At 42.1% G+C, this 25,443-nt stretch overlaps 1 protein-coding gene across 4 annotated transcripts; it reads left to right on the top strand.

Moving 5' to 3' along the window:
* Positions 1 to 8,990: 8,990 nt before the first annotated feature.
* APTX (aprataxin) lies at positions 8,991 to 24,800 on the top strand. 4 transcript variants are annotated; one of them, XM_019966397.2, is made up of 8 exons: positions 8,991 to 9,109; positions 15,056 to 15,192; positions 16,517 to 16,563; positions 16,798 to 17,100; positions 17,711 to 17,770; positions 18,649 to 18,875; positions 23,574 to 23,677; positions 24,517 to 24,800. In XM_019966397.2, the coding sequence occupies exons 2-8, from the start codon at positions 15,060 to 15,062 to the stop codon at positions 24,669 to 24,671; spliced, it is 1,029 nt and encodes a 342-aa protein (XP_019821956.2). In that variant the 5' UTR covers positions 8,991 to 9,109; positions 15,056 to 15,059; the 3' UTR covers positions 24,672 to 24,800. The 4 variants fall into 4 exon arrangements, with proteins under 4 accessions (XP_019821956.2, XP_019821957.2, XP_070651077.1 ...); XM_019966398.2 differs by having other exon boundaries at positions 24,484 to 24,616; XM_019966400.2 differs by having other exon boundaries at positions 9,057 to 9,627.
* The last annotated feature ends 643 nt before the right edge of the window (positions 24,801 to 25,443 follow it).

The raw sequence follows: 25,443 nt of genomic DNA, 5'->3' as shown, positions 1-25,443 counted from the left end.
ATCCAACCAGTCCATCCTAAAGGAGACCAGTCCTGGGATTTCTTTGGAAGGAATGATGCTAAAGCTGAAACTCCGTACTTTGGCCGCCTCATGTGAAGAGTTGACTCATTGGAAAAGAGTCTGATGCTGGGAGGGATTGGGGGCAGAGGAGAAGGGGACAACAGAGGATGAGATGGCTGGATGGCATCACTGACTCTATGGACGTGAGTCTCAGTGAACTCCGGGAGTTGGTGATGGACAGGGAGGCCTGGTGTGCTGCGATTCATGGGGTTGCAAAGAGTCGGACACGACTGAGCGACTGATCTGATCTGATCTATCCTATGATAAGTAGATTTTTTACTCTCATTGAAAATATGGTGAAGGAAGAAAGAGTAAATTTAACTAAACTGTGTTATTTTGATATGCAGAGCTGGATCTTTATTAGTGAGGAGTGATAAGGGAGGAGGGTCCCAGGGTTGTCTGAATAGTATAAACTGTAGACATACAAATTTGTTGTGTATGCATGCATGCTAAGTTGCTTCAGTGGTGTCTGACTCTTTGTGACTCCATGGACTGTAGCCTGCCAGGCTCCTCTGTCTATGGGATTCTCCAGGGAAGAATACTGGAGTGGGTTTCCATGCTGTCATCCATGGGATCTTTCTGACCCAGGGGTCAAACCCACATCTCTTATGTCTCCTGCATTGGCAAATGGGTTCTTTACCACTAGCACTATCTGGGAATCCCAAATTTGTTGTCAAGAGGAGCGAAAAAATCATGGTCAGGAAAATGCCACTGGGTATCCAGTCTGAATTATAGTGAGAAAGACAAAATGGGAGAAATTGCAGCTAGGTCAGTCTCACTGATTTACCTTTGAGAGTAGAAGAGCTCAAAGGTAAGTCAGTGAAAGGTGAATGTGGGCTGGAGCTGAGCTCTCCATACTGACAGTCCCTTAAAGGGAGCGGCTGGGTCTGGTTTGTTGCCTTGTCTGTCTGTAACACCTAACTCACTGCCTAATACAGAGGAGGCACTCCAAGTGGTTGTTGAATGGATGCAGACATTGAGGTTTGAAGAACTTTCAGGTTGTAAACCATTCCCTCTCTTTAATATCCTGGTGTCACAAAATAATCAGAATGACCTTTTAAAAATACATACCATTAAAAAAAAAATTTGTCACTCTGGAAATCATTGGTGGTACCAGGGCTCAAAAAGCACTCCTCTGATTAAAATCCCTTGATGGCTTCCCATCCCATCTAAATATCCACATGGCTTCCTTCTTTTAAGTCTGCGCTAAAAAAAAGGGGGGGGGGAGCCTTCCACAATATACAAAATGTCCTCACCACTTTCTATCCTGCTTTTTCTTAAAAAAAAAATTTTTATTTGGGCTTGCCTGGTGTCTCAGCCATAAAGAATTCCCCTGAAGTGCAGGAGACACAGGAGATGTGGGTTCAATCCCTGGGTTGGGAAGATCCCCTGGAGGAGGACATGGCAACCCACTCTAGCATTCTTGCCTTGAGAATCCCATGGACAGGAGCCTGGTGGGCTGCAGTCCATAGTGTTGCTAAGAGTTGGACATAACTGAAGCAACTCAGCAGGAGCATGAGGGGGCTAGTTGTGGCATGCAGGATCTTTCATTGTGGCATGCAAGGACTCTCTAGTTTCATCACACAGGCTTAGTTTCTCTGTGGCATCTGGTATCTTTGTTCCCTGAACAGGGATTGAACCCATGTTCCCTGCAGTGGAAGGTAGATCTTAACCACTGAACAAACAGGGAAGTCCCTATCCTGCTTTTCTTTATAACGTTTATCCCTACATGACCTGTATTTCTTTTAATGGTCTGCCTTTCCCTACTAGATTGTAAGCTCCTTGAAAGCAGAAGCTTTGTTTTGTTCACTGTGGTATAGGCCCCAACACCTAAAACAATGCCTGACATGTCAAAAGTGCTAAAAAATACTTGTTGAATGAATGAATAATGTACCAAGCCATGGAAGGCTAGGCCTCACTGATTTCCTCCGGCTAGAGGCCAAGACCCTGGAGACTGTGGAATGCAGGTATCTATGTGGGCTTCTACAGCCACGTCCCTCCTACTTGACCAGTGGGAAGAACTCATCTTGACTGTGTCAGGAGCCCAGGCCCTCCTGTTTGGAGTTACTGTTAACTGTCTGTAATTGTGAGGTTGAGGGCCTAGGTAGTGCAGGATTCATATGGCTTGGGAATGGTACCAAGGGCAGGCCTATCAGTCTTTAGGTTAGTTTTTCAGCTTCCAATCAGAGAACCTTGACTGAGTGCGTTCAAAAAATGGAAAGAAAGCCCTTGTGTTGGGTATATGGCTAGGTAAGGAAAAAGTGGTAGATAGGATTATGAGAGAGAGATAATATCTCATTTAAAAGTAGACACATACTGAGTTTAGTCAGGTCTGTGTTTTGAAATATTTTCTATAGTTACATGCAAATGGATTGGAGGAGGCTGAAGTGAATTAGGGAGAAAATAAAGAACATTCCAGAGAAAATAACATGAGCATCTGGGAACACAATGGTGTATTGCAATTAGGCCAGGGCTTCATAGGGAATCGCATCCATCTCTCTATAGAGTGCTGGGGAGGAGCGGTGGAAGGGTAGGAAGTTCAGGATTGTTGGAACAAGGCTGGCAATGAAGAGATAGTAGAAGGTAAGCAGGATAAGTTAGAAAGGCTTCCTGTGACTTTCTTCTTAGTGTGAGACATTCACAAGAGACCACCAGGACATCTGCAATTTACGCAAAAGAATTTCTGAATTGATATAAAAGTTCTAACCAGGAACCATATGAATGCTAGTACTTGGGATTACAATGATGATGCTATAAAGTCTTGGAAAGTTAGATTCTTGATAGAGTTAAGCTATGAAATCAACACAGAGTGGGAGAGGTTAACCAGTACAGAAAGTAGGAGTTGAAAACAATAAAGTATAAATTATAGGTGGAAGGTTTTAAAGTAAATTGCAGGGTATAGTTTACAGATACATTAGCATGTTTATACTTTGATGAATAGAACAGAACTTCTCTATTGGTGTGCCAATTATAGGTGTGACTCTACGAATTTAAAAATATTATCATTATAAACAATCAGAAATTACATCGCTATTTCACCATGAAACCTAATGTCAGGTAATATGTCAGAAACACGGTCAAGTTTCTCATAAAAGTAAAAACAAATTTTATTTGGATATTTAGCCAAAATCAATACTATTTTCTCAAGTAGTCTATTTAAAATTATTACTGCATGTAATTACAAAGAAAATATTTTTTTCCACCAAGTTCCTCGTAGAACTTAAGATGACCCCAATATGCTCTGCATACATAATTTTATCTTTATGCCATGACATCAATAAATTGGAAAGCAGTGGAGTTATTAACTTACCTAAAAAGAGAATACAAAATATCATTAGAAGTATTCATTACTTATTTCTAATAAAATATCATTAGAAAATATTCAGGAAGTGTTTAGGTTGGATTCCCTCAGAGGCAGACACTGAGGCAAGGATTTTCGTGCAGTTTGTTTTGGAGATGATCCCAGGAAGCGCCAGTAGGGGAGTGGAGCCCTGAGACAGGGCTGGGAGGGCAGCAGGACAGGTTAAGGTGCAGCTCACCCCTCTAGACAACTAGGGCGGGAGAGCCTCCTGGAGTCAAGTAGTATATGCTTCAGAGTTGTTTCACCCCACAGGTGTGGAAACAAGTTACACTTCCACCTCTTTACATCATTCTTACTACTATTCCCAGGGGTGTAAATTCCCTCCCTTCTGGCCTGTGTGCAGTTCAGAGAAGGCTCTCAGGCCAGAGGAAGCCAGCAGGCAGTCACAGGTATGCACAGTGACAAAATTTTAGATATGTTAAAGATGCAACTACATTTATGGCTCACTAGGTTTTGATGCTTAGAGAAGAATATGTCTTGTCCAGTTGATGCTGCTTCCAAAATAACTCTTAAATCATCCCACTTCTATATTCTTGTCCAGGCTGCCATCCTCCTTTGTGCTACATCAGTAAACTAACTGCTCTCAGCTATTCTCTTCTCATCCTCCCCTCAAATCCATTCTTCCTCACAGCAGCCACAGTGATCTTCATAAAACGAAAATCAAATAATGTCACTCCTAGGGTTTTTTCATTGACTATAGGATGAGCCCACATACAGTTCCTAAATGGTTTACTATCTGACCCCTGCTCAGATCTCACCATTTTCCTTTTACTATCTAGGCTTCAGCTCCACTGGACTTCTGTCATGCCTAAAAGAATGCTAAAGGCCCTTCGGTAGGGCTTTTGTACATGCTCTTTCCTTAGGCTGCTGCTACTGCTGCTGCTAAGTCGCTTCAGTCGTGTCCGGCTCTGTGCAACCCCAGAGACGGCAGCCCACCAGGCTCCCCCGTCCCTGGGATTCTAGCTTATAGTATTCTTCTACCACGTCTTCTCTTGTCTGTTTCATTTTCATCCTTCTGGACTCGATTTAATTGTCCTTTCCTTAGATAGGTCTTTCCTGTGTGTGAGTTCAGTCACTCAGTTGTGTCCAACTTTTTGTGACCCTTTGGATTGTAACAGCCCGCCAGGCTCTTATGTCCATGGAATTTTTCAGGCAAGATTACATTCCTGACACTCCTCTATAGTCCCTCCTACCATACCTTCTCTCCTGCATCGAACAAACATACTTTCATAGCTATATTTCCTCTAAGAACTCTGTATTTTTCCTTTTGAGAAAATCTCTGAATTAGATCACTGCAGCCTCCGCAGTTAAGTCCTCTGGCTACAACTGCCTTTCCCTTAGGCCAGGAGTCTCAAAGTCTGAAAGAAAGAGGGGCCTTCAGGGGGTCAGACAGGTTACAGAAATGAGTGGGTGGAGACAATGGTAACTTGAGAGCACTTTGCAGCTACTCACAATTCCAGTTATTTGTTGCCCAAATTTGCTGCATTTCTTGATTTTTTTTTCCTAAGAGACCAAGAATCCTGATTTTCATTCAAGGTCTTCTAATGTCTAACTGTTGGAATTAAAAAAAGTTACCTCCGCCAAGCGAAATAGCTAAAACAACCTTGGGATTGGGGGAAAGAAAGTTGAAAGTCTTACACCCCCTGATTTAAAAAGTTATTACAAAGCTACAGTAATCAAGACAGGGTGGTACTGGATCAATGGAATACAATAGAAAACCCAGAAATAAACCATTACATGCATGGTCAAACGATTTTTAACAGATATTCCAAAACCATTTAGTGGAGAAAAGACAGTGTTTTCAATAAATGGTGCTGGGAAAACTGGATATCCAAATGCAAAAGGGTGACATTAGATGCTTACTTTACACCATATAAAAAATGAATGCAACCCCACTGCTGAGTGTATACCCTGAGAAAATCATTCTAATAGACACATGTACTCCAGTGTTCATTGTAGCACTATTTACAATAGCCAGGACATGGAAACAACCTAGATCTCCAACCACAGATGAATGGATAAAGAAGAAGTGGCACACGTATGCAATGGAATATTAATCATAAAAGGAACAAAGTTGAGTCAGTTCTAGTGAGGTGGATGAACCTAGAGCTTGTTATACAGTGAAGTAAGTCAGAAAAACAAATATTATATATTACTGAATATATATGGAATCTATAAAAATGGTACTGATGAACCTGTTTGCAGGGCAGAAAGAGAGATGCAGACATAGAGAACAGACTTGTGGACACACGTCCACAAGATTTGTGGACGGAGAGGGTAGGGCGAATTGAGAGAGTAGCATTGAAACATACATCCAGGACCATGTGTAAAATGGATAGCCAGTGGGAATTTGCTGTATGACACAGGGGGCTCAACCTTGTGCCCTGTGACAACCTAGAAGGGTGGGATGGGATGGGAGGTGGGAGAGAGGTTCAGAAGAGAGGGGACATGTGTATACCCAGAGTTGATGCATTTTGATGTATGGCAGAAACCAACCCAACATTGTAAAGCAATTATCCCCCAATTAAAAATAAATTAATTTAAAAAATGAACTCAAAGCGGATCAAAGACCTAAATGTAAGACCTAAAACTGTAATACACAGGGGGAAAGTTTCCAATAATTTCTTTGCTATAATTCCAAAAGCACAGATGGCAAGAGTAAAAATAGATACATTGGACTACATCAAAATGAAAAACTTCTGTGCAGGGCACAGTTGATAAGAGTGAAAAGGCAACCTATGAAATGGGAAAATATCTCTCTAAGTCATATATCTGATAAGGGGTTAACATCCAGAAGATTAAAAGAACTTCTACAGTGCAACAACAACAAAATAACATGATTAAAAATTGGGCAAAAGACTTCAACAGACATTTCTCCAAAGAAGATATACAAATGGCCAAGAAACATATGGAAAGTTGCTCAACATCACTGATCATTAGAGAAATGCAAAATGAAAGCCACAGTGAGTTATTACCTCCCCTCACATCCAAAAAACCCAAATCAGAAAATACAAGCATTGGCAAGAATGTGGAGAAATTGGAAACCTTGTGCTCTGTTGGTGGGAATGTAAAATGGTGCAGCCACTATGGAAAACAGGTGGTTCCTTAAAATATTAAAAACAGAATTATGAGTCTGAATCCCACTTTTGGGTATATAGCCAAAAGATCTAAAGGCAAGATCTCAAAGAGATATTTGTATAACGATGTTCATAGCAGCGTTATTCCTAATAGCCAAAAGGTGGAAGCAGAGGAATAGTGTAGTGTATGCATGCAACGGAATAGTTTTTAGCCTTGAAATGAAGTTTTGACACAAGTGAATTAACTTTGAGAACATTGTGCTAAGAAGTAAGCCAGTCACAAAAAGACAAATACTGTATGATTTCACTTACATGAGGTCTGTGGAGTAGTCAGACTCATGGAAACTGAAAGCATAATGGTGGCTTCCAGGGGCGGGAGTAGGAGTAACTAGGGAGTTGTTTGAATTCCGGTTTTGCAAGATTAAAAAGTTCTAGAAATAGATTTCATTACAATGTGAATGTTCTTTAAAAAATTTTTTTTTTGGCTGCACCATGCAACTCGTGGAATCTTAGTTTCCCAACTCGAGTTCCCTGCATTGCAAGCTCAGAGTCTTATTCACTGGACCACGAGGGTCAGATTAAGAATATTCTTAACACTACTGAACTGTACACTACTTAAAAGTGGTTAATGGTGAGTTTTATGTTATTTGTATTTTGCCACAAGTAAAAATCGAAAAAAATTTTATAAAAGAAAAAACCCCAAAGCCCTGAGCATACTAACAAAACATTTATTGTGGGTTATGGCATGCTGCAGTCCACAGGGTCTCAAAGAATTGGACACAACTGAGCCACTGAACTGATGGTTTGATGCTTTCGCCATCCATCAGTGAATTTCAAATTTAAGCACCTATTAGGAAAACCTGCTGGATTTGTTAAACATATTGCTGGGCCCTGCCAGCAGTTTCTAAGTCAGTAACCCTAGTGTGAGAACTGAATTTGCATTTCTAATAAGTTCCTAAGTGTTTTGAGGCTACTGCTCTTGATCCAATTATTACACTTTTAGGGCTACTGTATTAGATAATCTGGAGTGGGTTGCCATGCCCTTCTCCAGGGGATCTTCCCTACCCAGGGATCCAACCGTCTCCTGCCTTGGCAGGCGGGTTCTTTATCACTAGCGCCACCTGGGAAGCCCAGCACACACGCAGCACACACATTAGATAATACCACGGGCTTATTTGCTATTATTTTTCTATATATGTGTTTGTGATAAATCTTTGGTTCTGGAGTCCTTGAAAATACCCTTAAGCCGTGCATTTCTTGGGCCAGTAATATGCTATAGAGAAAGGGCTAGACCTAATAGGCTGGACATTTTTGCACAATATATGTTGAATGATCAATTAGAGTAATTCAATCCAATTTTGAATGCAAGACACACATAGGCAGGTCAGGTATTTATAGAAGCAGAGGCTAAGAGAAGCTTAATTCTTTGTGTGAGTGTGGTGCTCAGTCATGCCCAACTCTTTTCTACCCCAAGGACTATAGCCCACCAGGCTCCTCTGTCCATGGGATTTTCCAAGCAAGAATACTGGAGTGGGTTGCACTTTCCTTCTCTAGGGGATCTTCCCAACCAGGGATCAAAGTTGCGTCTTCTGCATTGGCGGGTGGATTCTTTACCACTGTGATGCTTGGAAAGTGCTTAATTCTGAGGGAACAACAAAACTGGTCAGGTCACCAGAACAGCCTCTCTTTACCTGGGACAATGTGAACCACATTCCACTGCCACGAGGCCTGTGCAGTCGCTGAGCTGTTCCCTGTGCTCCCGCACTTCCTGGTGTGACCTTAATATAAACCTGCATCTTTTCTGCTAACAAGGGCAGCTCTCCCTTGTTTCCTGGAAGATCCTCCTATTCTGTTTTGATAGCTGATATCTTCATCCTACCACTAAATCTCTATGTAAGGAAACGATATTCGAAAAGAGACACAGTTTTTCCATTTGCCAGAATGCCTTTGAATTCTTGCAGTTCATGACTCTTAGGGAACATCCTGGAACTGTCATAAAAATCAGTAAACATCTCATCCCAACATCCTGCTTTTCTCCTCCCTGACAGCCCCTCAGCCAGTTCATTCAGTGAAGACAGCATTAAAAAAAAATCTTAGCAGGTTTCTCCACTTCTGGCCCGTTCAGAACTTTCTCACTCAGAAAAGGGGAAAGCCGATTGTAGCTTCAAAAGGGTGCGGGAAAACAATGCCACAAGCAGGTACTGTCTACAGCGGAAACGGTGGCTTTAAAAGTAGTGAGCTTTCCTTATGAAGGGAAAATCAAAATGCTGCATGGCTGCCTAGAAGCGGCCACCGAGAGGATAGCTGCCTGAAGTGTCTCCCAATTCAGAGATTAAGAGGTAATGGCTGGGGAGCGGCTTTCGGATAGAGGGGAACTGGGAGAACTCATCGTTTTTTGGTTAACTGCCAGGAACCAAACTTGGACTGTGGCCCAGTTCGGGAACAAATGGGGCGGGCACTTCCCTATCCGGGCATCTGGCGAGATCCTCAGTCAGTCTTCCGACAGGCACTGGAAACGTCACAGGTTGCGCTCCAGTTTGTCTTGCAACGTCATCCTTCAGCGCCGGAAGTGGAGGAGTAACGTGAGCTTGTCGGCCTCAGCCGTCTCGAGGTAAGGCAGTTGTCGGCCTACCTCGTCTGCCTGCCGTGTTGAGAGCCGTGAGTGTGGGCCTCAATCGAGTCCGCTGCTACCCCTGAGTAATGTTCCCTGAATAACGCTCTCACGGCTCTTTCCCGGCAGGCCAGCAGGCGTTGCTCCATCCTCGGGCTCTAAGGTCCAGGGCTGGCCATTTCCCTCCTGCCGTGTTTCGGCGGCTGGCGGCGCTCGTGTTGGTCTCCACTGCACTTTGCGTTGGTTCTTCTGTGCGCCTGACACCTGAACCTAGCTTAGTCAGAACACAAGCAGAAGAAAGATTAGAGAGTGGGCACTGTCTGACCCAAGGAGGCTTCGCAGCCTGGGGACTTTGTTTTCTCCAGAAACGCTCCTTGAGAGGAACTTGAGGGCCTTCACAGCATCCACAGCTGGCCTTGTAGGAAGACCAGAAGAGTCAAGCCTTTTCTCACGCAGACCAGTGATAGCGGTTCAACAAATCAAGGCGATAATTTCCATGTGGAATTAATGTGGTCCAGGTTTGGAGCCTTTTGAGAATTTGATATATATCGGGAGCCATTAGAACACTGAGGACAGGACTACTCTCTTCAGGGAGACAGAACATTTGTGCCCTGTCACCTTCGTTGCAAGCAGTGTTGTCGGGTGATCTTTTAACATTTCCTTATAGCGCCTGTTTTCATCCTACCTTCACTATTAACGAGAGTGGTAATGGTGTTAAATGCTGGTTTTTTGCCAGATGCTGAACTTTTTATATCTTAATTTAGCCCTTGTGACAACAGTGTGGTGTAGAGCCATAATTAATATCGTTTTCCAGCTGAAGAAATGAAGACTTAGCTTAAATAACTGGCCTCAAATTATGCAGTGAGTAGTGGTGGAGGGAAGATTTGAACTCGAGCAGTTGGATTTCAGAGGTCTGGATGTTGTCCACTAATTTATATTGATTGTCTTCAGCTGTTTCTCAAGTGCCCAGACACCCTACTCTGTTGTTATCTGCTATTTTAGGGAGAAAATTGAGTTCATCCGATGTGCTTTCCCTCAAATTTCTACCCTTGCTTTCTCTTCATACACTCGTCAAGGTTGATACCACCTATCTATACCTTTCCTTCAGTATCAGATGATGAGCTGTCTCTTGATCAAAACAAATTTCTTTACCTTTGCTTCTGACCTTTCTTTTATATTTTCACCTATGAAACCTGGCTTTCATTTGTCTTTTCTTCCCTTATGTCCCAGTCATGTATAAACAAGGTCAGGTTACTCAGATCCCTGCTCCTTATCCCCCAAGCCAGAAAAAAGTTCCTGGTGATCCATCTTCCTTTAGCTCGAATACAGTAACTCTTCTCCTTATCCAGACTTTTTAAAGAGTATTCGAAATTCTGTATCCAATTCCTCACCTCTCATTCCCTTCTGCGGTCTAGCTTTCAGATCTATTATTCCCCTAAAGTTTTATACAGTAGTCACTAGTGATTTATTATCAAACCAAATATACATTCTTTAATCATTACACTTCCCTGGTGGCTCAGACACGAAAGAATCTGCCTGCAGTGCAGGAGACCAGGGTTCGATTACTAGGTTGGGAAGATCCCCTGGAAAAGGGAATGGCCACCCATTTCAGTATTCTTGCTTGGAGAATTCCATGAACAGAGGAGGCTGCTTGGTCACAATAGGGTCACAAGGAGTCGGACATGACTGAGAGACTAACACTTTCGATCATTACTGGATCCTTTTGCTGAAAACATGGTGATATTTTTACTCTTTATTCCTTTGCTTTTCAAGACAGTACACTAAGCTGATTTATTCAACAAACATTTATTGTGATATTGTGATACAGATGAACACATCAAAGTGCCTCCTTCCCTTGAAGAGCTTACATTTTAGCTTTTTTCCCCCCGAGTGCTTCCCTCACCAGTAATTTCTCCTGTGGATAGTCTTCCCTCCTTATCTAAAATGTTGGGTGCTTCCAAGGCTTGTGACTTTGGCCCACTGTTCTTTTTATGCTGTACGCACTGCTTGAATGAGCACATCAACTAGCATGGCTTTAACTCCTTCATGTATGCTCCCAAATTAAAGTGTCAGCTTAGACCTCTGCTGAGTTTCATTCTCACCTCTGGCTACCCTGCTCGATACCTTTGCCTGCTAGTCCCACAGACTGTTCAAATATTGTCTTCTCTGTACTTACTCTTAGCACATTCATCACTGTCTTGTTGATTTTACCCTCTAAGTATTTCTCAAATCTGTGTTCTTTTTTTCATCTGTATTAATGTCTTACTTTGAACCTTCTTTCACCTGAAGTATGATGGCCTTCTAACTGGTTTCCCTGCCTCTAGATCAATTCCCTGCATAACTATTCTTTACACTACCTACCATCCTCCCCCAAATGATCCTTGAAAACAAATCTGAGTCAAAGTCCTGCTTAGTAATATTTAAGATCATTTAAGATCTTAGTAATATTTAAAGATCTGTGCTTTCGTTCATCCTATCTTTTCTTTCATTAAGCAAATATTTATTGTTTACTAAATTGCAAAATCCATTAGAGCTTCTAAAGTTTGAGCTTCTCAACCCATCACCCAGGGCTCTGCTTCATCTGGACCTGCCTGCATCTCCAGCCTCGTATTGACCTCATACTTTAGGTTGTGGCAGCCCTGAACTGCTTCTTCACGTGTGTGCACTGTCCTGTTCCTTTTGAGTGGAATCTTCTCTTTGATTCCTTCCTCCACTTCCTGCTCCTCAGCTGATTAGGCTGCCCACTTTCACCTAATTAACCAGTTCATACATAAGCCTCATTTTAGGCCCATCTCTTATAGGAAACCTTCCTTGACACCTTTCTCCAAGGCTAGGTTGGGTATTCCAGCTTTGTGCTCCCATAACACCCTTTGCATGCTGTTGCTGCTGCTAAGTCGCTTCAGTCGTGTCCGACTCTGTGTGACCCCAAAGATGGCAGCCCCCCAGGCTCCCCCATCCCTGGAATTCTCCAGGCAAGAACAGTGGAGTGGGTTGCCATTTCCTTCTCCAATGCGTGAAAGTGAAGATGCTCAGTCGTATCCGACTGTTAGCGACCCCATGGACTGCAGCTACCAGGCTCTTCCGTCCATGGGATTTTCCAGGCAAGAGTACTGGGTTGCCATTGTCTTCTCCGACCCTTTGCATAGACCAGTCATTATACTTTTCACATTTGTTGCATTTGTTTTTGAATCTCTGTCCTCCACAAGACTCTGAGCATCTCGAAGGCAGGTATGATGTATTATACCTGCATCATATACAGTGAGGCTTTTGCTGTCTTAGAGCTTGCAGTTTATGGTGTTTTACTGGATGGTTTATATTGACAGTTCAGGAACAGCCGTCTTTCTGTGCTCCCCATTTTCTAAAATACTTCGTTCCTACAAGTTGGAACTGTAGGCTGAAATGGATCAAGATACTGCTTAAGGTTAGTTATATAAGCATTGTGTCGTCACTGCTTCAGCCTCTCAAGGAATAGTAAATGGGAGCATTATAACGTCAGAACTTTAGGGAGACTGAAGCATCTGAGTGTGTGTCTGTAGGGCAGGAGGGGGAGTTCCTCTTATCCTGCAAAAGTCAGCTGTGCTCTCAGCTGCCCATTGGATTCCCTCCTGTCCTTGCTCTTCAGCTATTCTCTCTCCAGGGTCCTTTTATTATTCCTGTGAGTCGTCAGTCACCACATGACTTATTTCCCAATGTTTAATGAAAACATGCTTCACTGCTCATTCATCAGTTTCCATCAAGTGCAAACAAAGATCCCTCTGAGCACATAGCATTTAAAAGTGGGGTTTGCCTGTAGCACCATCATCACTTGACATTCTGGGTCAAGGATTTTAGATTTACAGCTGACTCTTCATGCTCTTGCATCAGCTTCTTCACAGAGGAGCTGCCTCTTAGACCTAACACTGGCCCACGTTATGTTAACAGCCTCCTGATGATCGCTGACTAGATTTCTCCACTCCAGCCTGCCTACACACAGCGTCATTTCACCTTGCTGTGCAACTCAGACCCTGGCAGTGGTCTCCTATGGATTGTTAAATCTCATGGCCTAGTTCCTGTTCTTTCAACACCTTTGCCTTTTTTTGGTGACTCTCTGGGGCACTTCCTCCGGGCTGGCCAACTAAGGTCTGCTTGCCCCTTACCCATGGCTTGTCACTGTTGAAATCTGTACTGTCACTTGTGCTTTTTGAAATGGAATGTCCACTCCCACTCGTTTTCTTCCTTATGGTCCCCTTGGCTCTTGACCTTTTCAACTGCACAGTTTCCGAAGCCTTCCCTGACTGATCCAGTTTCTGTGACTGCAAGTTCTCAGCACTCATTTGCTCACTCTGACTAGCATTATCCTATCTTTGTAAATGGTAATGAAACTCTGATGTTTAAAAATGTGGTTTCTTTTCCCTTCCCTCTGGATACAAAGCTTGTGCAGAGGGGCTGATTAAGTGCTGCCTTGCCTGCGAGAGGCATTTCTCGGAGAGAGGACATTAGAGGCTTGAGCATCGGTAAGCTTCTGGAACTGAGGGAAGCATCCCAAAGATCTAGTCCTGTCCCTCTCTGTTCCATGCTCTGCCTCCCTGGGTGATCTCATCCTCTTCTTTCACCCTAAATTCTATGACATATTGATGCCTCGCAAATATATACATTCAATTAAAGGCAAATATTTCCTTTTTGTGTCAGAGCTGGTCATAATTACAGCTTTAACAACCTTTGCTTTTATAAGCCTCTGATTCTTTCTCTTCCTTGAAACACTTTCAGGTTTACTTGAAACTGTGTCTCCCGAATTGCAATTCCTAAGACTCCAAATAAAACACTTTGTAGTCTCAAAAAAAAATTACCTCCCCAGTCCTGTCCCTTCTTTGAGCTTTGTACTGTATATCCCAGCGTGACTCTAGCATCTTCCACAGACAACTTAATCTAATTGTGTTTCAATCTGAAATCATCATATCTTCACTTGTCTTTTATCCCCATATTATGTCTTCTATGTATTCCTCATTTTGGTTAATGAGTATTTCCAAATTAAACATCTTGGTTGGTGTCTCCCTTGTTATTCCCCCAGTGCAGTCAGGAGTAAGTCCCCTTCACAGTTTTTCCTGGCTTTTTCCTCTTCATCCTCTTTCTTCAGGCCTCTTCCCTCTCCCAAATTTCTTCTCTTGCTCTTCTACTGATAACTCTATGTGACCATGAAAGTTGTTTTACAAAAGTATCAGCACCTGTAGTAGTGTCACTGCAAGTTGTGTATTGAATAAGGGTGCTATAATCACACTTTAGAAATAGTAGGTTTGTATGTTTATTATGACAATCTTCTGGCAGATGGCAGTACAATGTATTGTTCCAACATCAGTATGTTATGACAGTTAAGGACTAGAAACCTTGATTCCTGTGGAGAACATCCTCTGTTCTTGTGTCCTCAGTTCTCGGTCAGGCAAACTTCTTGTCCTTTAAAACCAAGTGTAAATATACCTTCCCCATGAAGCCTTTTTTTGATACTCCCTACAGGAGTCAGTCGTTCCTTTCCAAGGGCTAAGGCCATATGGCTACTCCCTTCTTATAGTAGACATTGCATTATGTTGTAATAATTGGTATATGAGTCTGCCCTGTTGTACTCTAGGCCCCTGAAGGATAGGGATAGTGTTTCATCATTCTTTAATCCTCAGCAGGTAGCTTAGTGTCCAGCATGTAGAGTATGTCAATAAACATAACAAATATTTGATTGCATAACATGATTCAGGCACAGAAGTAAATATTTTACCCACTTTGCCTTCTTTAATCCTCATGACACCTTCATGAGTCCTGTTATTATCACATTTTATAAGTGAGGCAATTCAGACTAGTGAGGTGAAGCCACTTGCCTCGAGAATGAGCAGCTGGTAAATGGCATATGTGATGGTGCTGCGGTGTGGCCCTGGAGGACATGTACTAGTTTTTCCAGTGCTTCTCTCGTGTTTTGTCACTCAGAGTAATGATGCGGGTGTGCTGGTTGGTGAGACAGGACAACCGGCACCAGCGAATCAAACTTCCACATTTGGAAACAGTCATGGTTGGGCGCAGCCCAGAGACCAAGATCGCCGACAAGAAGTGTTCTCGACAGCAAGGTAATTGGTCACAGGATTGTGGAGATTACTGTGTTTGGTTCCTTCAGATAGTGATAATCAAAGATGCACTTTTCCTGAATGCTACTGATGAAAACCTTTTCTGCCCCAAATCAAAACTCAGCAACTGAGCTCTTTTGGCTGATGACAGGGCTCTGTGCACTCCTGATTCCACCCTCCGAAAGTGGGTTCATATTCAGTGTTGGGAGCAGGCAGGTTCCATCCTGTTCTATGCGGTGGTGGAGCTGAGTCCTTGCTCTGCTTTGCCCAGGGAGGTTCCTCGTTGGGCAGGGAGACAGCTGAATTCTGGGATTTCTAGGTTGAAACCATGTCTGAGAAGTGATGGTTTCATCCTTTACACTTTGCCATACACAGAGGGAACTATCATTAAAAGATGATGGCGCCTGGCTCTTGGAATGTCTTTTCTGGAATTTAATGAAATGAAAGTCCTTAGGAAGAATCTTTACTGTGTGCCTCATTTTTTTTTTTTAACCTGTAAACTCCAGACGTGCTCACTGCTACCAGGTCTCCCCCTGCAGTGTGTTCCCCATGACAGGGATTCTTGAGACTTGGAGTCTGCAGCAGTGATTCTAGTTTTCCCCACATGTTAATATAAATGGGCAAAAGATACCGCTTCTTGCTCTCTGTCCCCCTTGTCATGAGAGCAGCTGTAGGGGTGTGTATGTCAGCCCATCCACTGCCTGTTCTCCTTGGAGAGAAGCTAGGATGTCTTTCCTTTGCTCCCTGTCTCTTGCCAGAATTTTTTTTGTTCACATATCTGAACCCAAATGTTTGGTGTTAACTTCTTCCCACACATGCTCAGACTGTTCTGTCCCAGCAGTCCTCTTTCTAGAATAGTTTCTGCACTCCTCCTACCCAAGGCCAGCTGAACTTCAGTTTCCCAGGAATGTATCTTTTATCTCTTTCTCTGTTGAAGGTTTCTGATCATGTCATGTAATAGGATAAGTCTGATTTGATCCTGAGCTATAAGAGCTTGTGAGGGAATTGGGTTCCATTCCCTGATTTCAGAGCCTATGATCCCGAGTGGGTCAAGGGCTCTGAATTAGGGAGACTTGTGAGGATTCAGTGACTCTGCCTTATAGAGATACTAGCAGTGGTTGAGGGAGCATGTACACTGTTGGGTACTGTATGGAAGGACCTGGAGCCCTAGTCCCCTGAATAATGAATGATTTTGCTCATGGGTCTTTGAGGAAAACCCTTGTCACATTGCTTCCTAGAGGGAGGCTTCATTGTCTTGTAGGGATAATAGGATCAAGTTGCTAGTTCTTCATGGCATTTGGGTTTACCTTTTTTCAATCTCTTTCAGTACAGTTGAAAGCAGAGTGTAACAAAGGATATGTCAAGGTAAAGCAGGTATGTCTATTTGTATCTTGGACTTCCATGTTCTACTTGATGATTGTCTTACACTGTTGACTTTAGAGTGTCTGTGCCAGCCAGTAAAGGCTCCTTGGTCATGTGTGGAAATGACAGAATAACAGAAGTGAATATTAAGCATAGTACTGGGCATGTAGTAAGTGGTGAACATAGGAGTAGCTATATTACTAATGATGTTACTGCTATTATAATTATTTTCTGGTTATTCCATAGGTAGGGGTCAATCCCACCAGCATTGACTCAGTCATAATTGGGAAGGACCAGGAGGTGAAGCTGCAGCCTGGCCAGGTCCTCTACCTGGTGAATGAACTTTATCCGTATATTATAGAGTTTGAGGAAGAGACAAAGAGCCCTGGCCTGGAGTCACACAGGAAGAGAAAGAGGTCAGGCAGTAGCGATCCTACAGAAAGGGGTGCTGACCCGGAAGCTGAGCCCAGCACAGGACTGGAACCTGGGAGCAACCCTCACCAGCTCTCTGTGCCTCCAAAGAAGGAGAAAGATGCATCCATCAAAAAGGTGAGGGAAGAGTGCTGGCTGGATAGGTGGCATGGAGAGTACATAAAATGTAATGTTGCTTAATTGTTTTGTACGCAGTCAAGCCCAGACACGTGTGAGGGATTATTATGATGAGAGAGTCACTTGTTTATGTCACCAGTCATTGGGATGAATATCCCTTTGTGTACTTTTCTCTTGAATTCCTGAGGTAAGCCAACTTGAAGGTAGGGTGAAATGGCACAGTGCTTCACATTGAGCTACTAAAATAGGACAGTCATCTGTCTCTCTATACAAGGTTAACATTGCAACACACTTCATAGATCCTGTGATTCACATCCTGATGTCAAAGTGGAAACTGAGGCTATAGGTGAAGTGGGAGAGGGGAAAGAAGATGCAATTCACATTCTGGTGTGTCCAGCTTCTGTCTAGACATGCAGCTCTGAATATGGGAAGAGAGTGGGAATAGCTTATGGTTTATAAAGGAAAAGATTGAGGTAAAGGGATTAATTTAATTCTTAAAGACTGACCTTATTTCCAAGTTTGGTTGGACGTTGCTGACATCCAGTGTTAACTAATGCCAAATTTAGCCATCTTGTTTGCAGTGTACACTGTCTTTTTTTGTTTGTTTTAGGAATCCTTGGGCCACTGGAGTCAAGGCTTGAAGATTTCTATGGAGGACCCCAAAATGCAGGTCAGAATAAATTTTGGCATCAAAATACTTTTCACATTGTAAATGATCACTCCACAGAGCTACAAATGAAATCCAAGGAGATCAGTCTTTCTGAATGAGATTTGTTTTATTAGGCTGTTTTGTGAGATCAAGTGGCTTGTCTCATTGTCAGTAAGTTACAACTGGAATTCTTTAGAGAGAAAGCTAAGTTTTTCAAATGAGTATCTTCTCTGCATTGTCCCTCCTAAACTTCTGGGTACTATTATGGGATGTTGTGTTAAACTTAGTGTAGTCCTTTTCGACAAAGTGTCAGTTACTGTATGGTGACTATAGACCATATGTCTACTGTATGGTGACTATATACACTAGTGACAGTGTATAGTCACTGTATGGTGACTATACTGTATGGTGTTATGGCTGCCCTGGGATTAATAGACATCATCCTGGGAGGGGTCTGAGTTCTTAAATGACATCCTGGGATCACAGGGGGCAAGATCTGATAGGGCTTCTTGGAACACATGTGTGTGAGTCGTGTGGTCTGCTGGGCTAGAGTGGAGAAGAGTGCATTTGAATTCAGACCTGGGGGCTTTGCATCAGTTCCTCAGCAACTGTTTTGCAGTGTGCCTCTTTTCTGTGCTCTGTGTGTTGTGGTGACTGAAAACACAGACAGGAGTCAGCTAGGTCTGTGTTGGGATTCTAGACTTCCCACTTGGTAACTATGTGACCTGGCATATGACACAGCTTATCTGAGTCTCTGTGCGCTCATCTGTCAACATTGGGATAAGACCCTCTTCACAGGATTGTGGCAGGAGTTAAGTATGTTAGTGAACCTGACCGTACCTGGCACACACAAGATGTCCAGCTGACGTCTGTTTCCTTCTCTTGTGCCCCTCTGCTAGGTTTACAAAGATGAGCAGGTGGTGGTGATAAAGGATAAATACCCCAAGGCTCGTTTCCACTGGCTGGTCTTACCTTGGGCCTCCATTTCCAGTCTGAAGGCTGTGACCAGAGAACATCTTGAGCTCCTCAGACACATGCACGCTGTTGGAGAGAAAGTGATTGCTGACTTCGCTGGGTCCAGCAAACTCCGCTTCCGATTGGGCTACCATGCCATTCCCAGCATGAGGTAAACCTTGTGGGGAGTGCTGGTGTGTTCTGGTTCCATCTCGGCAGACAGATGAATTCAGCCTGGGTCTGCTGAGTGTGCTGGTCACCCTGAGGTTCAGGGGATTGGGTGGGGTGTTTCCAAGGCAGGTGGGCTGAAACTTGCATGCTTTTGCCTGACTTGTTTGCAAGCCTTAAGTTCCTACTTCTGCTTATAATTTGATAACATACAGTTCTTTGTTCTTCTCAAATGTAAACTCTGAGAGCCTAACTTACAAACCAGATGAAGCAGCTTTATTACCTTCAGTGAAGAACTGTCACTTGACGGTAATAAAGTGACTTTTATCAGATTTTTCAGAAGTATCAATACCCTCTAAATGATTAGGGACCATTGCTTTGAAGGAGACAAGCATCACTGACTTCTTTCATGACAGCTTAGATCTCAGATTTAAGATAAAATGAGAAAAAAAGTGTAGAGACGGTTATCCTTTGGCTCATACCTGGAAGGATTCAGAAAGGAATGATTGATGCTTTTCAAAGAATGCAAGCAAGGCAGATCTTCAATTCTTTTGAGTTAAGCAACAAGATAAGAGGACTAATGGGATTTCTGAGTTTTTATTTTGGGGTGTTTTTCTTGGGGGGGTGTAAAATATACATAATATAAAATTTACTATTTTAACAGTTCAGTTGCATTAAGTAAATTCACATTGTTGTGCAACCATCACCACCATGTATTTCTAGAACCTTTTTTCATCTTCCTCATCTACCCCTCAGATCCCTTTCCCCCAGCCCCTTGCAACCACCATCCTACTTTCTGTTTTCATGAACTTGACTACCCTTCACTTTCACTTCAGGTACCTCATGTAAATGGAATTATATAGTATCCATTGTTTTGTGGCTGGCTTGTTTCACTTAGGATAGTGTCATCAAGGTTCATCCATACTGTAACATGTGTCAATTTCTTTTGTTTTATTTAACCACCCAACATTCTTTACATTTTATTAGGTGGATAATTGTGACTTAGGTTACTGGACACTTTAACACATGAAATTTTTGTGCTACATTTTTTCCCCATCCATACTCTTTGTTTTAAATCGAGGCATAATTTACATCCAATAAAATGTACAGTAAGATCTTTAGTTTAATCAGTCTTGACAAATGTGTATGCCATGTAACTATGACTGTGATCAAGATAAAGAACACAGAACTTTTCTATCATCTCCCAGGAAGTTCTTTTGTGCTTCTTTTTCTTTAATCCTCCCCTTAACCTCCAAGTGCTGTTCTCGTTTTTTTCAGCCTAGATTAGTTTTGTCTGTTCCAGAGCATCATATAAATGAAATCATACAATGTCTACTCTTTTTCTGTCTGGCTTTTTTTGGTCAGCGTAATAGATTTTGAGACTCATGCATGATGTTGTGTGTATCATGGATATACTTCATTTTTTTGTTCTTGTGTAAATACCTAGAAGTGGAATTGCTAGGTCTCAGGGTGGAAGTATGTTGTATCTCATTTAAAAAATATTTTTAAATTGTTAAAACCTTATTCACAACTATAGGGCAGAAAGTCACGCATGATCCTATTCCCCTTATGCTGCATACCTCATGATGACAGCCCTTGACCACAGAACCTTTTTCACATAGCAGTCGTGGTGTCCACACCTTTTTCATATAATGGATGCTGTTGTGCTAAGGAGAATGCTAAAGGCAAGAGCTGCGACTGGTGTGAGTGGGAAGCAAAATGAGCAGTAAGTTGTCAGGCACATATCCTTTTATGATCACTCTTTAGAAGTTTGAATAAGTTAAACCTAGGAAGGAAAAAGTAACAAATATTTTTTCTATTGTAAAAGTAATATATTTTCAGTTTAGAAAATATAAAGTATGAAGCAGAACAAAGATCTTCCATAATATCACCACTAATTAAACTCTAGACCTTATTCAAATTTCAGCCATTATTCTTTCCTTTTTTTTTTTCGCTCCAGGATCCCACATTGCGTTTATTTGTTGTCTCGCCTTAGTCTCCCTGATCTGTGACAATTCCTCCTCCTTTTCTGGTTTTCATGACCTGGACACTTTTGATGAGGACTGGCTAGTTGTTTTATGGGATGGCTCTCAATTACAGTTTGTTTGATGTTTTTTCATGATTAGATTGAGGTTGGTTTTTTTTTTTTTTTTTGCCAAAATACCCCAGAAATGATACTGTGTCTTCTCAGTGCATCATATCAAGGAGTGCATGATGTCGATCAAGACAGTTTGTTGCTCCTGATGTTCACCTTGATCACTTTATTAAGGTGGTGTCTGCCAGGTTTTTCTACTCAAAGTTGCTATTTTTCCCTTGTAATTGATCAGTATCTTGGGGGGAGATGTTCTAAGATTATGCTACTAAATTTCTTTCTCCTCAGACTTTGGCCCAGTGACTTTAGCATCTACTGGTGGATCTTTTCTGCAACAGTTATTATGGTAGTGTTTACTTCATGGTAACTTTATGTTTCCCTCCTTCCTTCTAATTTATTAATCAGAATTTTTCTGTGTGGAAGAGTTGTTCTTTCTCCTCCATTATGTATTCTATACATGTATGGACTCAATGGATATTTATTTTATTATATAGGTTTTAATTTAATCTGTCTCTGTTTAGTTTCTTGCTCATATTGTTCCAGCGTTGATCATTGGAAATTCCTTTAGGTTGGTTCCTGTATCACTCTGACAGGCCCCAAACATTTTTTGAGCACATCCTTTTTTTCTGGCCCCTTACTTTTTGTAACAAGGTATTCTGCGCTTACATTTTTCCTGTTCTAGCTCTGGAATGAACCACTTCTCCAAAGAGCCATAGTTCCTTTTATTGGAGAATGACATAAACCAAGACTAGATCACGAGGTTTCTATAGAGAGAAATGGTTGGTTCCAGAGTGTCTTTGCTTCTAGGTTCTCTCAGCAGATGGAACTAGGAAATAGAAGCATGAATCCAACCCACACAGATACATACATGTCTCTATTTATTTCTCTGTTTACCTACCTGTGCATGTGTATGAAAAACGTGAGTTCATGCTGATACTTCTGATCCAGTCCTGTTCCACAGGTTCATTCTTGTCTTCCCCTTTCCTTTTTTGTGATTTCTTTCTCCAGTAGTGAGAAATTTGGCTCTCATTAGCTACAGTTAATTCACTTATGTATTCATTCCCAGTATAAACATAAAATAGTTGCAGAATTGCTTATCCACACTCACGTGAGAAAGACATTTATTCACTAGAGTACAGTATTTGTATAGCGTTCTTTTTATCTTTACAGAATCAAATCAAAATACTGTTTTCCAAACTTAATTAGGTTAATTATTTTCTTCCTGACCTCCTTCAGTGTAGTTCCCTTTTTATTTGTAATACAGTTAGTTTATTTGTTACTGCTTGTATTCCATTTTAAATTCCCACAAGGTACTGGTTTTGATGATTTATTGGAGGAATGTGAAATATTACTGATTCTGAGTCAAAGCTTTACAGAAAGTCATCCTTCTTGGTTTAACAAATCCTAAAGAGAACTGTTGGTTTTCTACCTCAAACCTGTTTTTCCCTTAAGCTTCTTCATCCCAGCAAGTGGCACCTCCCCAAACCCATATCTAATCCATTAATTGTTCCTGTTGGTTCTGTTCCAAAATATATTTAAAATTGGACTGCTTCTTGTCATCTCCACCTGTATAGCTCCTGTCTGAAACATGATTATTTTTGGTTTGGACTGCTGTGGCAGCCTCCTAACTTCTCTCTATATCCATCTTTCCCCTTCCTACAGTCCTTTTCCACACAGTAGCCAGAGTAATCTTTTAAAGTAACAAGCAGATAATAGCACATGTGTGTGTGCCAAGTCACTTCAGTTGTGTCTGACTCTATGCAACCTCATGGACTATAGCCCACCAGGCTCCTCTGTCCATGGGATTCTCCAGGCAAGAATACTGGAGTGGGTTGCCATGCCCTCCTCCAGGGGATCTTTCTGACCCAGGGGTCGAACCCACATCTCTTATGTCTCCTGCCATTGGCAGGTGGCTTCTTTACTACTAGCACCACCTAGGAAGCCCAGATAATAGCACTCCCCTGGTTAAAATCCTTCAGTGGTTCCTCAGTATGATTGGAATAAAATTCAAACCCTCTGTCAACCTATAAGACCCGTTATGATCCAGCTCCTCCCTAGTGCCTGCTCCTTGTTTCCAGCCACTCTGGCCGTTATTTTCTTTCTGCCACTCAGTTGCACCAAGCTCTTTTTCATACCAGGGCCTTCACACGTGGTCTCTCCACTCCCTGAAACTCTTTCAGATCTTTGCTTTCTCAGTTCAAATCTCTGCCTGGGAGAGGTTTTTTGTGAACATCCTAGCTACTTAAGGAGACAGCTTCTACCCCCTAGGCACACTATCCCATCTCCCTGTTTTGTTTTTTCTTAGCATTGTTGCAGTAACATTTTGAATCTTCCTTGTTTATTTGTTTACTTATTATTTATCTCCCTTCATTACAGTATAATTTCTATAAGGAATAGGCCTTTCCCATTTTGTTCACTGCTAAATTCCCAGTGCTAGAACAGTGCTTGGCCCTAGTAGGTACTTCATGAGCAGTAAATATTCTTCAGTGACTAGATGAATGAATGGAGTTAAGTGGAAACACTGTCAATATTTTGCATATTCATACTCTTACTTTTTGGCATTTTGATTATGCTAGCTTTAATTGTAAATATTTGTTTCCTCTCAACTAGCCATGTACACCTCCATGTGATCAGCCAGGATTTTGATTCTCCTTGCCTTAAAAACAAAAAACACTGGAATTCTTTCAATACTGAGTACTTCCTTGAATCACAAGGTAAACAGTATTGTTTAATTTTTACATTTGTTTTAGTTTCTCAGCTGTTCTTATACTTGATTCAGTTGTTTCCCTAAATAATAACTTGGCTTTGAAAACTCATGTACAAGTTTGTGTTGCCTATACAGAGAACCCCATTAACAGAAACTGGATTGTTTTGGATTTTAGTAGGATTGCCACTTTGCTGTGAGCAGCCTTCTTGGGGGATGTAGAATGCTGTTATATCAGAGTCAGAAAAAATCAATGGGGGGCTTAAAAGGTTGTCCAGAGAATTATTGGAGTTCATGGATCTGAAAGCTCTGAATAGTTTTTTCTTTCTTTTGCCAGCAACTGGGAGGAGCTTGGTGGCTGCCTTCTGTCAAGAGTGGCTACTTAATAGGGGAAGCCTGTCTATATGTAGAAAGGAAGAATTTTCCATTGTGTATACTGTGGAACTTAAGTATGCTGGAATGTTAATGATGACATAGGCTAACTAGTGGTAAAGCCCTGTGATAATAAGCCTTTGACATAGTAACATGGATTGCTTAGAATGTATCCTAAAGGAATGTAATTATCTCAGAAATAGATTGCTCAGGGAACTCCCTGATGGTGTAGTGGTTAGAACTCCATGCTTTCACTGCTGAGGGCCCGGGTTCAGTCCCTCATTGGGGAACTAAGATCTCACAAGCTGTGTGGTGCTGCCAAAAAATCAAACAAACGAAACCCATTGCTCAGATTTAGAATCTGACCAAGCATATTTTCCCAACAGTTAATGTAACCTCAAGTTTACTCTATTTAAGGATAATTTTTGTATCTTGACTTTCCAGAGTAGCTGGACTCTGAACATTTTTCCCTTGCAGCTGTGATTGAGATGGTGCAAGAGGCTGGCAGGGTGACCATCCGAGACGGGATGCCCGAGCTCCTGAAGCTGCCCCTCCGTTGTCACGAGTGCCAGCAGCTGCTGCCTTCCATCCCTCAGCTGAAGGAGCACCTCAGGAAGCACTGGTCCAAGTGATTCTGCGGAGCCTGACCTTCTACAGCACGTGTACCTTATTGTTTAGAGCAAATTCCTGGCACCTGTTCTGGATTGCATGTGAATTTTCATTTCTTGAATTAAAACATGCATTTTTTCTTTTTTTACAAAGCTTGTTGTATTTCTGAGTGGCCACAATATGACGTGACCTGAAATAGTTCAGGAATTAGGAATTAGAGTTTGTCATGGGTGTGTTTTCTGCTGAGGGTGGCAGGGATAGTCCTGGCCCACCATCTCCAGGAGTCACGTCAGGTCTGACTAATGGGGGACAAAGCCTTGTTCAAACTGACCAAACACAGGATACGGAAGCAGAGAGCTGCTTATAAAGTCCTGTTCTTTACATTTATTCTCTCTCCTCAGAGGTAGGTGGTGCCATTTTATCAGAGCAGACATAATGATTTCTTGTTTACCCCGAAGGCACTGATTGTTCTCTGATCCTAATCTGGTCTGTAATATTCTCCCTCTTTCCCTCTTTCATAGGGGAGACTTCGTTTCTTCTGTCCCCTTCATTCCTTTCCATCATCCAAATGCTTCTTTCTCAGGAAGCCTGTCTTATCAGTTCTCCTTCACTCTGAGCAAACAGCTGGTGACAAGGTACAGGGATGGAATTTTCTTCTAATGTTAGGAGTACTTGGATGGTAAAGAAATACTCAGCAATATGTTTGTTCCATTTCAGGGGTCAAGTCTTCTTGGTTGGCCTGCTTGGATCTGTTGTCTGATTAGGTAATTGAAAACTATTGGGAATTCAGCTAAT

Source organism: Bos indicus, chromosome 8 (assembly GCF_029378745.1).
Source record: "Bos indicus isolate NIAB-ARS_2022 breed Sahiwal x Tharparkar chromosome 8, NIAB-ARS_B.indTharparkar_mat_pri_1.0, whole genome shotgun sequence".
Classification (NCBI taxonomy): domain Eukaryota; kingdom Metazoa; phylum Chordata; class Mammalia; order Artiodactyla; family Bovidae; genus Bos; species Bos indicus.
The sequence above is the reverse complement of the archived record's forward strand: the minus strand, read 5'-3'. Positions and strand labels throughout refer to the sequence as shown.